Source organism: Myxocyprinus asiaticus, chromosome 20, assembly GCF_019703515.2.
Source record: "Myxocyprinus asiaticus isolate MX2 ecotype Aquarium Trade chromosome 20, UBuf_Myxa_2, whole genome shotgun sequence".
NCBI classification, from domain to species: Eukaryota; Metazoa; Chordata; class Actinopteri; order Cypriniformes; family Catostomidae; genus Myxocyprinus; species Myxocyprinus asiaticus.
In genome coordinates this window covers 7,303,838-7,320,017 of record NC_059363.1, presented here as the reverse complement: position 1 = coordinate 7,320,017, position 16,180 = coordinate 7,303,838, and the positions used below count along the sequence as shown (strand labels likewise).

General features: G+C 40.8%; 1 protein-coding gene across 5 annotated transcripts in view; it reads right to left on the bottom strand.

Annotated features, from left to right (window-relative positions):
• LOC127410828 (ral GTPase-activating protein subunit alpha-1-like) overlaps window positions 1–16,180 on the bottom strand; it is a 91,495-nt gene that overhangs the window by 31,511 nt on the left and 43,804 nt on the right. For all 5 annotated transcript variants that reach the window (XM_051646030.1, XM_051646027.1, XM_051646026.1 and 2 more), the window contains 6 exons: window positions 14,438–14,546; window positions 12,383–12,493; window positions 11,996–12,064; window positions 11,256–11,387; window positions 10,874–11,057; window positions 5,234–6,200 (listed from right to left, as the gene is read on the bottom strand). In XM_051646030.1, the coding sequence (XP_051501990.1) occupies window positions 5,234–6,200; window positions 10,874–11,057; window positions 11,256–11,387; window positions 11,996–12,064; window positions 12,383–12,493; window positions 14,438–14,546 (1,572 nt within the window). The remainder of the gene's footprint in view (window positions 1–5,233; window positions 6,201–10,873; window positions 11,058–11,255; window positions 11,388–11,995; window positions 12,065–12,382; window positions 12,494–14,437; window positions 14,547–16,180) is intronic.

Sequence of the window (16,180 nt, the reverse complement as noted above, 5' to 3'; positions counted from 1 at the left end):
ACTAGTTCTACTTTGCTCTACAGATGCAACACAGTACACTGCCCTGTTACTGAGAAAAGAAAGAAAGAAACAAATGAGAGAAAGAACAAACAACCAAACAAGAATTATTGAATGAACAAACAAGAAAAATAACAAAAAGAGAATCAGTGATCAAACAAAAGAACAAACAAGAATGAAGGAACAAGCAGAAGAAAGAAATCAAACAAGCAAAAGAACGAGAGAGCAAACAAGAGAAATAACAAACAATCAAGAGAGAAAAAAACAAGTGAAAAGAGGAATAAATGAAAAAAATGAGATAAAGAACAATGAAAAATGAGTGTATGAACAACAAAGAAAGAACAAACAAGAGAAAAAAAACAAACGAACAAACAAAAAACAAATAAGCAAAAGAAATGAAACAATCAAAAGAACAACCAAGTGAAAATGAACAAAAGCAAACGAAAGAGCAAACAAGCAAATGAAAGAAAAAACAAACAAACAATCAAGTGAAAGAAAGTACAAACAACTAAAAGGACAGACAGACAGAAAAATATATTGACAGACAGACAGACAGACAATCAGACAGACACTCTGGACTGTGAGATCTCTCTCCTTCATTAAAAGAGCCTGCATGCTTAATTATTCACCTCCTTGTTTTTCTCAAAGACTCTGGGAAATTTGGAGCTGGTGATGGAAACACACATACAAAAATAAACAATAGAATATCCTTAGCGGAAAATCATCTCGCAAGAATTAATAACGTAAAACAAAACTGCAAATGACTCACGACACCATGAAAAGAAAAATACTGCAATGTCTTTTTGTGAAAACCTTTTATTAGTTCAGAGTTCAGTCACTCTATCTCTCTCTCTATCTTTCCCTCCCTTCAAGTGGCCATGTGAGTCATGTGGAAAAGCCACACGATGCTCTCTAAAAGGACTTTTTGTTTTGTTCTCTTTTCTTTGAGCAGTGGTCTCTTTATTAGCTTGTTGCAACGTAATGGTCTTCATTTTCTCCATTGAAAGTGAGCCATTTCAGGAGGCGAACACGCGAACAGCATAAAAGGCCGACATTCGGCGCACGCTCACACACACAATGGCCTGGCGGATTGCAATGCCTTAGTCTCTGACCACGGATAAATGATACATGAATGCCTGGAGAGCGACAGCAGGACAATTCCTCATTAAACAGCCTCTATGCATTTTCTCTCTCAGCTCTCCAACTCATAATATCCCTGCAGCCACATTCGAAGGGTAGCAGCCTTTTATTTTCACCCGGCATATCAGGCAAGAATGAAAAGTACAGCGGCTGCTCGGCAGATAACAGACCCCTCAAGAATTAATCCCCCTCGTAAAAGCTGCATGCGTGCACACACACACACAGCTGGTGCTGTTAAAGAAAGGTTTTTTTTTTTTTGCTCTCGACTCTATGGTGCAAAAACAATGTTTTTTGTTTTGTTTTACAATCTCATAACACAGGAACATGTATATCATGAAAATTAATGCCATTACATTCAAGGTGGAAAAATAACCACAACATAACAATTATTTGTCATCTGAAAATTTTTAACCATTGTCAGTAATACACCACAAATTGGAATAGGATTGGACCCAAACATAGAAAGGCAATATGGGAGACCATTGTGGATGGTGTGGGGAGTTTGGTGAGAAAAGAGCAGCACTGTAGCATATATTGGCAGATAAGCTAATCAGAAAGATGTTGATGGTTTTAAGCAGATTACTGCTGCTCTGCACAATCAGGCAGAGGTGTGGACAAACAGGATGTTTACATGCATTATCAGACTTTAACAACAGCAACATCCAGCTTTGTGCTAACAAACTCAAACTAAGAAACTAGCAAAACAATGTGGTGATTCTCTGTGTAGGAAAAATGGTGCGATGGTTTGATAGAGAGCTGAACACTTCTATTTTGGTGGAAGAGTTAAAGAGGCCGCTAGTGATTAAACAAAGCTAACAGACACCATGTAGACAATTGATTTTTTTTTAATGCTACTGTACACAACCAGTGGAATTTGTTTCATGAATTGCACTACACTGCTAAACTACGACATAAAAGTGGCATCTTAACTTAAAGTGACAGCCCCCCTGGACCAACCTGGGGTTCAGTGATCAAGGGCAAAATGGTGATAGCTCAAGGATTGCCCTTTTTGGATTCAAACCTTTAATCTTGTAGGCATCAGCACATACAGCTCTGGAAAAAATTAAGAGACCACTGCAAAATTATCAGTTTCTCTGGATTTACTATTTATATAGGTATGTGTTAGAGTAAAATGAAATTTTTTGTTGTATTCTATAAAGTACTGACAACATTTCTCCCAAATAAAAATATTGTCATTTAGAGCATTTATTTGCAGAAAATGACAACTGGTTAAAATAAAAAAAGATGCAGTGTTTTCAGACCTCCAATAATGCAAAGAAAACAAGATCATATTCATTTTTAAACAACACAATACTAATGTTTTAACTTCAAAACTTAAGTTCAGAAACCAATATTTGTTGGAATAATCCTGATTTTCAATCACAGCTTTCATGCGTCTTGGCATGCTCTCTACCAGTCTTTCATATTGCTGTTGGGTGACTTTATGCCACTCCTGGCGCAAGCAGCTCGGCTTTGTTCGATGGCTTGTGACCATCCCTCTTTTTCTTGATCACATTCCAGAGATTTTCAATGGGGTTCAGGTCTGGAGATTGGGCTGGCCATGACAAGGTCTTGATCCGGTGGTCCTACATCCTCACATTGATTGACCTGGCTGTGTGGCATGGAGCATTGTCCTGCTGGAAAAAACAATCCTCAGAGTTGGGGAACATTGTCAGAGCAGAAGGAAGCAAGTTTTCTTCCAGGATAACCTTGTACATGGCTTGATTCATGCGTCCTTCACAAAGACGAATCTGCATGATTCCAGCCTTGCTGAAGCAGCCTTGCTGACCAGATCATCACCGATCCCTCCACCAAATTTTACAGTGGGTTCAAGACACTGTGGCTTGAAGGCCTCTCCAGGTCTCCGTCTAACCATTAGACAACCAGTGGCATAAAGTCACCCAACAGCCATGTGAAAGACTGGTAGAGATCATGCCAAAGCTGTGATCGAAAATCAGGATATTCCACCAAATATTGATTTCCGAACTCTTTCTGAACTCTTTAACTAAAGTTAAAACTTTAGCATTGTGTTGTTTAAAAATGAATATGATCTTGTTTTCTTTGCATTATTTGAGGTCTGATAACACTGCATCTTTTTATTTTGACCAGTTGTCATTTTCTGCAAATAAATGCTCTAAATGACAATTTTTTATTTGGAATTTTGGAGGAATGTTGTCAGTACTTTATAGAATAAAACAAAACATTTCATTTTACTCAAACATATACCTATAAATAGTACATCCAGAGAAATAGATAATTTTGCAGTGGTCCCTTAATTTTTTTCCAGAGCTGTATCTTTAACCAATAGGCTACTGTAGATGGAAACGAGTACCCTAGTACTCAGAAATGACAGCAATAATCAATCATGACAACACATCAAATGTGACTTTGATATGCAAACAACAAAATGGGCCTCATTTTAAATTTTGTGATTTGTTACGGTGGCACCCTGAGGTCCGATTGGTTAGAGGGAGACGGCACCCTGCATCAGCACTGTAAACCACTTCAAAGTATGTTTGCTACAAACCCTTACACCTGTGCAGGAGAACTTAATAGAATTTCAAATCCAATGCCTTTAAAGGCTAGGCTATCCTTCGTTTCTCCACGTGCCATTATGTCTTGTGCTCAGTTAAGCACTCTAGCATTTCAAAGTGTACTCTTTTGGCCATGAGCCGGCCCTAACGTGTTTGCCGTATGTGCACTACGACTGCTTCGCGATACCTTTTAGTACAGTCAAGGCCAGGCGCACGTGCATACGACACACACAGATGCAGGCTGTCCGTGTTTCCAGAAAAGCTGGGATGCACATGGACAATACGAGCATATTGTGCTGATGATGAAATTTGCGTTATGCACACTGTGCTCAAGACGTAGTGACACATGGAAACACGAAGTATACTTTGGCCTTAAAGGCCCCATGAAATCAAAATTAAAGATTTGCTGGTTTTAGTCCAAATCTACAGGCTTTAAGTTCATCTTTATGCTGGTCTACTTTTAAACATTGACAAAATTTGTTTCCAGAAGTTACAGGCATTTAAAATCTGCCGTCTCTCTCTTCCGACTAAACAGAAGCAGAAACACCCATGATGTCACAGAGTTTCAGAAACCTTGTCCAATCAAATGCTGTTCAGCGTGCCCGGCTGTTCTAATTGGTGCTGATAATGCCTTTGCAGGGAACATAATCCATGCTGTAGGGTTGTTCCAAACAGATTTTCCCTTAAGAATCACTTAAAAAGTGAGTTCTGACTGACTGTTATCACCTTTCAGCCATCCGAAGCTCTCACAGTGGAGGGTAATTGTCTTTGAAGGAAATAGGGCATAGGGATGATCACTTGTGAATGGGCCGCGGCAACGAGGGAGCTGGACGCGAGAGAAGTTGTTTTATTTATATTTTGTGTGCAGCCGGAGGTTTCTTGGGATGTACAACACCAGTAAGTGTTCTATATTTTTTATGCTTAGTGTATTGTGATTCAAAACAGATATATTTTCTTTTACTCACTTGTTTTTTGTTATTCATCTTGCAAAACGGCTCCAACATCGTCAAAAGCAAAGACCGCGATGTGCTGTGTGCGTTTGTGGGCTGGTTATGGATTAATGCTGTCGGATCATAGTTTGGTTCTAAAAGTCAATGGAAAAGCTGGCCAGTATTGAGATTGCTTCTCAAGTTTCCCTTGTAAGTGGCTCTGACATTAGCAGCATGGTGGAAAGGGGTGTGTGTGTGTGTGTCTGTAAACTAAAGCCTATTGGCTATTTTCAAAAGTGGGACAAGTCGTTCTGTTTCAGAAGGAAATACGTCAAAACACCAAATCGAACTGTGCTCGTTAAAGAACTTCACAGGGCTTTTAAGTCTGGTCAGCTTTTTGTGACTGACCATCTTCTCAAGGATCGTCCACTGAGGTTCCATAAACTTATAACCACTTGGCAAAAAAAAAAAAAAAAACAATATCTGTCAAAACCAGTACCTTTGCTGGGAAAACCATAGGATTTCAAATCCAATTCCTTAACTTTTTGCCCAATGTGAAAGCAGGCGTTTGCACTTGGCAGTTTCTATATCAATGTTTCCTATGGGTTCTTTTGGTCATGTATGAAATCTTACCTCTTTTCCCAGGAGTTCATGCCTAGTATGTTGAGGAGTAGTTTGCAGTAGTAGAATGCTGACTGGGGTCTCTGCGGGCTTGGCTCTTGCTGCACTACAGCCCTCATGTTCAGGTGATTCCCCCGATGCACTGTGAAGTCCTGCTCCTCAGCACACTGCTTCAGGATAGCATTGATGACTTCATTCTCCTGCTTCTCAGACACACAGGTTGGTGGCGGAGCTGGGATGTTGAGTGGAGCACCAGTACGCTGCAGGCACTCAGGGCTGGAGTATCCCAGGTACTGCAGCATCTCATCCAGAGCATCCTCCCCATCCTGCAGGGAGTCCCAGCTCGGGATGACCTCTCGGCACTGTCGCTTGGCCTGTGGGGCCATTAGCTCGAGCCCTTGTTCTTCGTCCTCTTCCTCAAGATCTCCCTCCTCGTCCTCTTTCACTTCGTCTTCATGATCCTCCAGGTTCTCCTCATTCTCCTGAAATGCTCCATCCTCTGCTTCCTCTTGACTACCTCGGTCTATTCTGTCCTCATCTTGGCCACCCCCTGCTGGATTGGAGGATGTATAAAGGTGCAACGGTTGACTTGGAGTGATACAATGGGGTGGACCATACAGTACAGCTGAGTCCCAGGAGTGTTTGCCAGAAATGTCCCGCACAATGACTCGTACGCAGGCACTGGTGGTAGTGAGGCCAGCTGACATTCCGCCTCCAGGCAGGCCATCCTCCGCCCGGATCTGTAGGTAGGACAGCAGTGTGGTGCCGTTAAGCACGAAGAACTGCATGTTGGGCGCATCAAATAGCTCGGGGGTGAGGTCTGCACTTTCGCTGTATGGGTTATCCTGGTTTTCGCACACCTGGCTGGTCAGAGTTGCAGGACCACCACTCATCGGATAGTGACCCAGGTGGTTGACCAGGTGGGATATGACCGTGCGTGCAGCAATTGAGATCAGGCCTTGCTGAATACGGCTCTTCACTACAAACAGACAGAAAAGTAAAGATATGTGAGAAAGGGTATGTGCAGAAATGGAATCTGCATCTGCAGAACACCACAGAAAGCTCAGCAGATTTCGAGCACCATTCACAAAGTTGTGCACATCACTGCCCATTTTATGTTTATTTATGAAATATTTTGGCTAGTGTGATAATATTTCCAGCTACCAATGAAAGTGTAGTACTCGCAAATTTATTTGACATATTTTTGCGTGTTTACTGCTATGTTCATGTTATGTCGTAATTACTGTAACTACGAGATGGCAACTCTGAAATTCACCTCGGAGCTGTTCACGTCCTCTGAAGTTATTTGGTTGTAAAGAAACATTCATAATATCAAAACGGAACCATCTGCAGCTTTGTTGTTTACAGTGCATCCGGAAAGTATTCACAGCGCTTTACTTTTTCCACATTTTATGTTATGTTACAGCCTTATTCCAAAATGGATTAAATTCATTATTTTCCTCAAAATTCTACAAACAATACCCCATAATGACAACGTGAAAGAAGTTTGTTTGAAATCTTTACAAATTTATTACAAATAAAAAAAAAAATAAAAAAAATAAAAAAAAAATTTAAAAAACAAAAAAAATCACATGTACATAAGTATTCACAGCCTTTGCTCAATACTTTGTTGAAGCACCTTTGGCACCAATTACAGCCTCGAGTCTTTTTGAGAATGATGCTACAAGCTTGGCACACCTATTTTTGGGCAGTTTCTCCTATTCTTCTTTGCAGGACATCTCAAGCTCCATCAGGTTGGATGGGGAGCGTCGGTGCACAGCCATTTTCAGATCTCTCCAGAGATGATCAATCGGGCCACTCAAGGACATTCACAGAGTTGTCCCGGAGCCACTCCTTTGTTATCTTGGCTGTGTGCTTAGGGTCGTTGTCCTGTTGGAAGATGAACCTTCACCCCAGTCTGAGGTCCAGAGCACTCTGGAGCAGGTTTTCATCAAGGATGTCTCTGAACATTGCTGCATTCATCTTTCCCTCGATCCTGACTAGTCTCCCAGTTCCTGCCGCTGAAAAACATCCCCACAGCATGATGCTGCCACCACCATGCTTCACTGTAGGGATGGTATTGGCCAGGTGATGAGCGGTGCCTGGTTTCCTCCAGACATTACTCTTGCCATTCAGGCCAAAGAGTTCAGTCTTTGTTTCTCATGGTCTGAGAGTCCTTCAGGTGCCTTTTGGCAAACTCCAGGCAGGAGTGGCTTCCGTCTGGCCACTCTACCACACAGGCCTGATTGGTGGAGTGCTGCAGAGATGGTTGTTCTTCTGGAAGGTTCTCCTCTCTCCACAGAGAAATGCTGGAGCTCTGTCAGAGAGTGACCATCGGGTTCTTGGTCACCTCCCTGACTAAGGCCCTTCTCCCCCGATCGCTCAGTTTGGCCAGGCGGCCAGCTCTAGGAAGAGTCCTGGTGGTTCCAAACTTCTTCCATTTACAGATGATGGAGGCCACTGTGCTCATTGGGACCTTCAATGCTTCAGACATTTTTCTGTACCCTTCCCCAGATCTATGCATTGATACAATCCTGTCTCGGAGGTCTACAGACAATTCCTTGGGCTTCATGGCTTGGTTTGTGCTCTGACATGCACTGTTTACTGTGGGACCTTATATAGACAGGTGTGTGCCTTTCCAAATCATGTCCAATCAACTGAATTTACCACAGGTGGACTCCAATCAAGTTGTAGAAACATCTCAAGGATGATCAGTGGAAACAGGATGCATCTGAGCTCAATTTTGAGTGTCTTATGTACATGTGATTTTTTTCATTTTTAATAAATTTGCAAAGATTTCAAACAAACTTCTTTCACGTTGTCATTATGGGGTATTGTTTGTAGAATTTTGAGGAAAATAATCCATTTTGGAATAAGGCTGTAACATAACAAAATGTGGAAAAAGTGAAGTGCTGTGAATACTTTCCGGATGCACTGTATAATAGCAAATTACTTATTTGCTACATTATTAATTAAATCAGTTCTGTGTTTTTCAATTTAACAATTTAATAATAAAGTAACAATAACATTATAAAATAGAATGTCAAACAGAAACTGTTAAGGCCACTGCTATATTGGTTATTTATGCATGACGTCACGACTGTCAAGTCAGCGCTTTCACAAAATTCAGAGTTTACAACTTGTAATTACAAGTTCTATGAAGATGTTGATTCTGTTTAGAAGTTGGAAACTCCTAATCACGGTAATTGTGACATGTTGTGAACGCACCATAAATCCATCCCACAGATATTTCACCAAAATTAGTGCAAATTCATTTCCAAAAAAAAAAAAAACCCCTTTGCAGATTCTGTCTGAGCCAGTGTATGAGCCGAAGATTGTAAAACTCAATTTGGCAGCTGTAACAATGGAAGTCCTTCAGATTAAATAACAAATTGTTTACTCTAGAAGCGCATTAACTGGACCAGCCTGAAAAATACCATTTTGTGTGATCTGAGCTGAAGAAACAAAATGTATGATACCATTGTTGTCAGATTTTATTGCTTATTTGAAATATTATTGAAACGCAATATGTCCTTTCCATATTCAAGTAGATAGAAATTATACTTGTATGCCTTTTACCAACATTGAAAATACCAAGACGACATCAAGTGAATTGACTTGGCTTAAAGACAGTTCACGCAAAAATGTAAATTCTTACATCATTTACTGTTTTTATGTTTTTCTTAAACACTTAGAACTTTCTTTGCTCTGTTGAACACAAAAGGAGATGTAAGGCTGAATGTTAGTGACTGACAGTCTGTGCCACCTTTCACTTTCATTGTATGAAAAAAAGAGCAGCGTTAAAATTCTTAAAAATGTATCTTGTGCTCAACAGAAGAAAGTCACACGGGTTTAAAACAATATTAGGGTTAGTAAATGACAACTAAATATTCATTTTTGGGTAACTATCCCTTTTTGGTTTAAATGTGACAAAAATAAAGGAGACTGCTACAATGGTGAAAAGATGTTAGAAACAAGGAAAAGAAAAGAGTTGAGGCACTTGGTTCTTCAGGGAGGTAGTGATTTTCAGATCTATCAGTGTTAAACTCCAGCAGAGCTGGGATGAGAGAAGGTGCGGAGAGCTGGTGTGAATACGGGAACATTAGGGTGTGATCAAGAATGCAGGATACATGGGGAGAGGTGCAGATGCCTCAGTGCTGGTAAGATGCCCTTGATGGAGACACTCCCTTTCTCTCAACGCTAAAACTTACAGAGGAACCATGCAGAGAGCAGCCCAATACCAGCACACTTGACGTGCCAGAGGCCCACTCCCTCCAATCAACACACCACACCAATCACATTTAGTTACATTCTCCATCGCCTTAATGAGCCAAAACATTCTTAGACCGGAGCTCTTGGGGGGTGGAGAGATGAGGAAGGTGGGATTTTACTTTGATGAAGCAAAATATGGACCATCTCAGAACCACCCTCCCTCCCCCCAATATCCCGAGAATCCAGAGCTAGGAGTAATTTCAGGAGTAATGGAGGTAGGAAAGTGGTGGACACATGTCTCACTCAGGGATGTAATGATTAGTTATTTTACACTGATGGAGAGAGACATAGCACCAGCAGCACAGGAAACCAGCCCCCTGCTGTCAACCTCAAAGCCGCCCTACTCCCAAATACACACTGAAACCAGCATGATGGAGCAAACCGATTTCATTCACTCATTCTCGCTCTTTCAGTTTGTTTTAGTAGTGTTGTTCTATTACTCCTTGTTTTAATTCCAGAAGGTGACAAAGGTGGGAGAAACCGTTATGGGTGGTGGTTAACATGGTGTTCTAACAAAGGGTCCTAACCAGGTCCCAATCTGAATTTTGTTCTAACCAGCTGTGACATCGACATTTAAGTGAAAATGCCTTTGGGCTCTCCTCAACATTGACTGAATTAATATGTAAAAAAAGTTTTAGGTTTTTAAAATAGTTGTTCAATTTTATGGAATGTCAAAAATTTTGTCTACACCTTTTATATTCAGGGGTAATAACGCTGGTTTTCATTGCAGCAGTGTTTACTTGAGTGAAGTGTGTCGCAAGATCACTTTCTCTCTCACACACACATACATACATGCACACACACAATTAGTTATGTCTAGTTTTTCAAATGCACAATGTTGATTTGACAATGCTATGTATTTGTTGTACAATAATATACTGTATGTTCATTTTTAGCAATATTCCTATGGTTTAAAATTGCAGAATACCATGATGTGTTTTTCTTTGAAACAAATAAAATGCATAAGTAATCCAAGTATCAGCTTATTTTAAGAACTATAAATCCTTGCCGTAAAGCTGAGCATTTACTGTCTATGTACTGTACACGAGCAGCACCACAACTGACATAGAGATGGTGCTCTTTCTAGGTAAAATGATACTATGTAAGCCTGTGTTTAGTGTGAAAACAAGTAGGTGAGCCAATGCCTATTTTCATGTCCATAATTAATAGATGAATCTGCTGTAAATCTACTGCAAATCTATTGTACTCCATACGGGTCATTTTTGACCCAAAATCAGTTGCTAAACATCTTGTCACCTGGCAAGGGCATGGTTTAAAATGAAACTGCTCAATTGTTGAAATGTCAGATGTATAAACACATCACAGTTTAAAAGAAAGGGCTAAACAAGAAGAGGAGACAAAAAGAAGACATATGCTTACCTTCAGTGACCGGCTGCAGTTTGGAGGAGCGTTCAGAGTCTGGTGAGTGGAGGGGTTCTGGCTCCTTAAGGTTCTCCAGCAGTAGGAAAGGGTCGTAGTCTGGGCTGCTCAGGTCTGACAGGTGAATGGGGAAGTAGTTGGGGTTACTGAAGCTCTGAGCACCGTACACACAGCCATGGAGGACCTTAGAGATGGACAAAGGTGTTCAAGAAAATGGAGTAATTACCTTTCCAAGTGAAGCTAATTCCCCGTAGTATCTTTCAAAGAGGGTTTATGACTGACTAACACAGCAAATACCACATTAATGCAATGCATTTAGTTTTTCTGACATTTCATGTTACATAAGCTGTACAATTATCTAACCAGACTTGATATCTCTTACTTTATAGATGCAGCTGAGAACAGATTTGTCATTTTTTTCTTTGTCCGAGGCTCCTTGAACTGGCTGCAGGAGGGTTTTTGGAGGTAGAGCCATCACCCAGTCCAGCAAACACAGCAGCAGAGATACAACCAGCTAGAGAGACAAAGGGAGGGAGTGAGTATTATATACAGTATATAAACAATATGGGTGCTTTAACATTGTGGTTAATAATTATGTAATTAGCCAGTTACTTTAGTGACCAATTTAAAGTGACAGTTCACCCAAAAAGGAACATTTACCTCCTCACTTCTTTTGTCATCTCCTAACCTGTTTTTTTTTTCTGTGTTAAACAAAAGGAGATATTTAGCTGAATGTCCAAGCCCCTGTTTTTGAGGCAAGATTTTCTGTTCCTCAGAAAAAGCTATCATTGGAATTTAGAAGACTTGGATAATAGAGCACACAAGTCAATTTAGATCATAACACGTGCTTTTTTTGTCATATGGTCTACTTTCTTTGTATGGAAAAAAAATCAGTCTGGACATGTTGGGGGGGGGGAAATCCTGTGTTTCATAAGACGAAAAAAAATTTTTTTTACAAGAAGGTAAATGACTGAAATTAGTTTTTTTTTGGGGGTGAACTGTCCCTTTAATAAACAGGGCTTGTGATATCATGGAGCTGTCGGCTAAATGTGTACAAGATTTCATTTCACAGTTGTATTCACTTGTATGCGTTTATTTGTATGTGTTTTTATTTTTAAGTACCCTCTTTTCCAGCTCGTGAGGGGAGGACTCTGTGGCCGGGAGAAGATAAGTGATGGTTGCAATAAGGACCTAAAAAAAGCAGGAAAGTAATGTTACTTGATTTAAAAGTGAACTGCAATTTCTGTGCCACTAATGGCACCATTTGGAATGGCAATCTGTTTGAGCGGCCTGACTGGGCCAACAATGGATCAATCAATGTGTGAGTTTGGGGCAAGATTACATGTCTGACTGAACAATGGAAGATAGGGGGAGTATTTAAAATATGTATTTTTGCAATTCTGTTTAGTGCTGCCAGTGATGTAGAAATTACATATTTAACCTTAACAGTTCAAAGACATGCTTGACAAAAAATTCAACCAATAAGGCTTGGGTCGTGACTGACTTTACCTCCACAATTTTTTTGGGAGTGTTGGGTGGAAACTTCTGCAGATCGTCGACGTAGTTTATAAGCAGGTGCAAGATATCCGAGGCCACCAGGGCTACGGTTTTATTTGAAAACTGCAAGGAAATGTAAAAACAGTTAAAAACAGACCTGTCAGCAACATTAATGTGCTCATAGCCCTTTTCCACCAAAATTGCGATGGTTCTTGTGCCATGCATGTGCTACACTGGTTCACGGCCGGGGCAATCTGGAGCCTATCGTAAACCGGCCACACTTTTCCACTGACCTGAGAGCCGAATGGTGACGTAACGGGTTATTGTCTATGTGGTAGTTTCACGAGACTACCTCAAACACAAACAAACATGGCATCACGGTGTGTTTGTATACAGCTTTTAATCTTGTTATTGCGATAATATTTAAACATACGGATTAATACAATCCATTATTACATTGCTCAACAAGATTGTCAGAGACGATATCTACTCTAAAGATGACAGGTAATGTAATTACATTATATTGTATGAGCTATGGCTTAACTAGCTAAGTTCTGTAAACTGTTACAGTGGAATCATTATTAACATTGGTGCAGCACATAGATTTTTGCCATAGCATATAATATTATTGATTGAGAATCCCACTGTTTCACTTAACAGATAGCAGTGATCCTCCAAACTTAGTGAGTAGCTGGTCAAAAATCCCTTTACAGAACTAAACAATGCACAAAATAAGATGACAACAGTGTAAGAAAAGCTAACAAAGTTGGCAAATATAACAACTTGCTGAGATCAGCTACAGAGGACATTGGCGATTCACTGTTTATCAAGAGCATTACTGGCTGAATTCAATGCCCCGGTTAGTTAGCAGACTGATCGGTGTCCGAGTCCAAAACACTATTGTTCCGTCCACTGTCACTTTTGCTTATGTCCTTCTTATGGTCCCTGTACTCCTTAAGTGTTTTTCAATTTGTTTATGATTTGGTCAATTGTCCATTTGAAGGCGGTGTGCATCATTTAGTGCTGTATCTTCATTCTCGTAGAGTTTTTTTTTCCTTTGCGATCTCTCTAGTTTATCTCGGATCTTCGTAAATACCATATCGCATGTAGAGCACTCGTTTCGTCATGTTACCTGAACGCTTTTGAAGTCTGATAATTTTGTGGGTTTTTTTATTGTTGTTATAGAGCGAAGAAGTACTCCTCGCTGCAGACGATAGCTACTGTTGTTGTTTGGGAAAACTTTACCATGGTAACGAAATATTATTCCGCCCTCCATCCCCTGATGCAAATGGTTCCTGCGTAGAGACCAGCAAGCTTCTGGGGCTGTGCAGAACCAGGTTTTCGGCCCCGGAACGGACTTTTCTGCGGTGGAAATGTGCGGAACAGTTAGAGAATTCGCACTGGCCCAGGACCCCGCACCCGAACCACGTTGGTGGAAAAGGGCTATCGGCAAATTGTGTCGTGGGCCTCATCTGAGCTGATTAAAACTAGGGATGAGTCTCTGCCTAATTCTGCTTCGTGGAACAAACCCAAGAGAGAGAAAGAGAGGCCCTCGTGTCTAACCCTCCACTGTGACACTGACTCACAGATTCACAGAAAAGCCTATAGAATCGACCTGATCACCGTCTGACTCAGCTAATCAGGTAGAGAGATCGTGTATGTGAGTGTGTTTTGTTGGCCCTAGACTTGATTTCAGACAGAAATTTAATAATTCCTTGAAGTCTCTGAAGCGTGCATTCTTCAGTGGATTAGCCTTCTGTCTGTGAGGAGCAGAGTGGCCAAACATGTTGCCGGTCTAGATTTAGGACGGCTGGTAGGGGTGGCTGCAGGGAGTATGGAATAATCTTTTTCTGGATGAGCAGAACAAACTTGTGCCAGTGCAGTAAGCCCAGGCATCAGGAATGGCTTCAGAAGACTCAGGCCAAGAGCAATGCCATAATTTCTGTGCTGTGCTCACATTGCCAGTGACGGCTATTTTACAACACAGATGCTTCTGTTCCATTTTTAATCAATGTTTAAAAGCAACATATATGGATTTCTTTTGTTATATAACTAAGCATATATTACCTTGAGAGTGACACAGATGACATTAAGGGCTTCTTTGATCTGCGGGTGTTGAGTGCCATTAACAAGCTCTTCACAGAGCCAGATCCCCAGACTACAGAGAGCCACACACCTGAAGAGAGAGAGAAAAAAACAAAACAGATTACTTTTGTGAGCCACTATTATGGACTCTTGGATCCTGTCAAGTGCCTTCAGGTGTATATACAGTTGTGCTCAAAAGTTTGCATACCCTTGGAGAATTGGTAATATATGTACCATTTTTAAAGAAAACATGAGTGAGCAGGCAAAACACATTTCTTTTATTTCTTATGGGATTCATATTCAACTGTAGGTTATAACAGAAAGGTACAATCATAAAACAAAACATGGCAACAATGTAAAAAAATGAAATGACCCCTGTTCATAAGTCTGCATACCCTTAGTTCTTAATACTGTGTATTGCCCCCTTTAGCATCAATGACAGCATACAGTCTTTTGTAATAGTTGTCTATAAGGCCCCAAATACTTGCAGGTGGTATAGCTGCCCATTCATCTTGGCAAAATGCCTCCAGGTCATGCAAAGTCTTTGGTCATCTTGCATGATGATATTAAGGTCAGGAGACTGTGATGGCCACTCCAGAACCTTCACCTTTTTCTGCTGTAACCACTGGAGGGTCAACTTGGCCTTGTGCTTAGGGTCATTGTCGTGCTGGAAAGCGTCCCATGCGCAGCTTTCGTGCAGAAGAATGCCAGTCTGCCAGTATTTTCTGATAACATGCTGCATTCATCTTGCCATCAATTTTCACAAGATTCCCCGTGCCTTTAAAGCTCATACACCCCCAAAACATCAGTGAGCCACCACCGTGCTTTACAGTGGGGATGGTATTCTTTTCACTATAGGCCTTGTTGACCCCTCTCCAAACATAGCACTTATGGTTGTGACCATAAAGCTATATTTTGGTCTCGTCACACCAAATGACAGTGTGCCAGAAGCTGTGAGGCGTGTCAAGGTGTTGTCGGGCATATTGTAACCGGGCTTTTTTGTGGCAATGGCGCAGTAAAGGCTTCTTTCTGGCAACTCGACCATGCAGCTCATTTTTGTTCAAGTATCGTCGTATTGTGCTCCTTGAAACAACCACACCGTCTTTTTCCAGAGCAGCATGTATTTCTCCTGAGGTTACCTGTGGGTTTTTCTTTGTATCCCGAACAATTCTTCTGGCAGTTGTGGCAGAAATCTTTCTTGGTCTTCCCAACCTTGGCTTGGTATCAAGAGATCCCTGAATTTTCCACTTCTTAATAAATGATTGAACAGTACTGACTGGCATTTTCAAGGCTTTGGATATCTTTTTATATCCTTTTCCATCTTTATAAAGATCCATTACCTTGTTATGCAGGTCTTTTGACAGTTTTTTTCTGCTCCCCATGGCTCAGTATCTAGCCTGCTCAGTGCATCCACGTGAGAGCTAACAAACTCATTGACTATTTATACACAGGCACTAACTGCAATTTAAAAAGCCACAGGTGTGGGAAATTAAACTTTAATTGCCATTTAAACCTGTGTGTGTGTCACCTTGTGTGTCTGTAACAAGGCCAAACATTCAAGGGTATGTAAACTTTTGATCAGGGCCATCTGGGTGATTTCTGCTATCATTATGATTTAAAAAGGAGCCAAACAACTATGCGATGATAAGTGGCTTCATATGATCACTATCCTTAAATAAAAGACCAATAAAATCAAATGGCAAAATTTCACAATTTCTGCCAGGG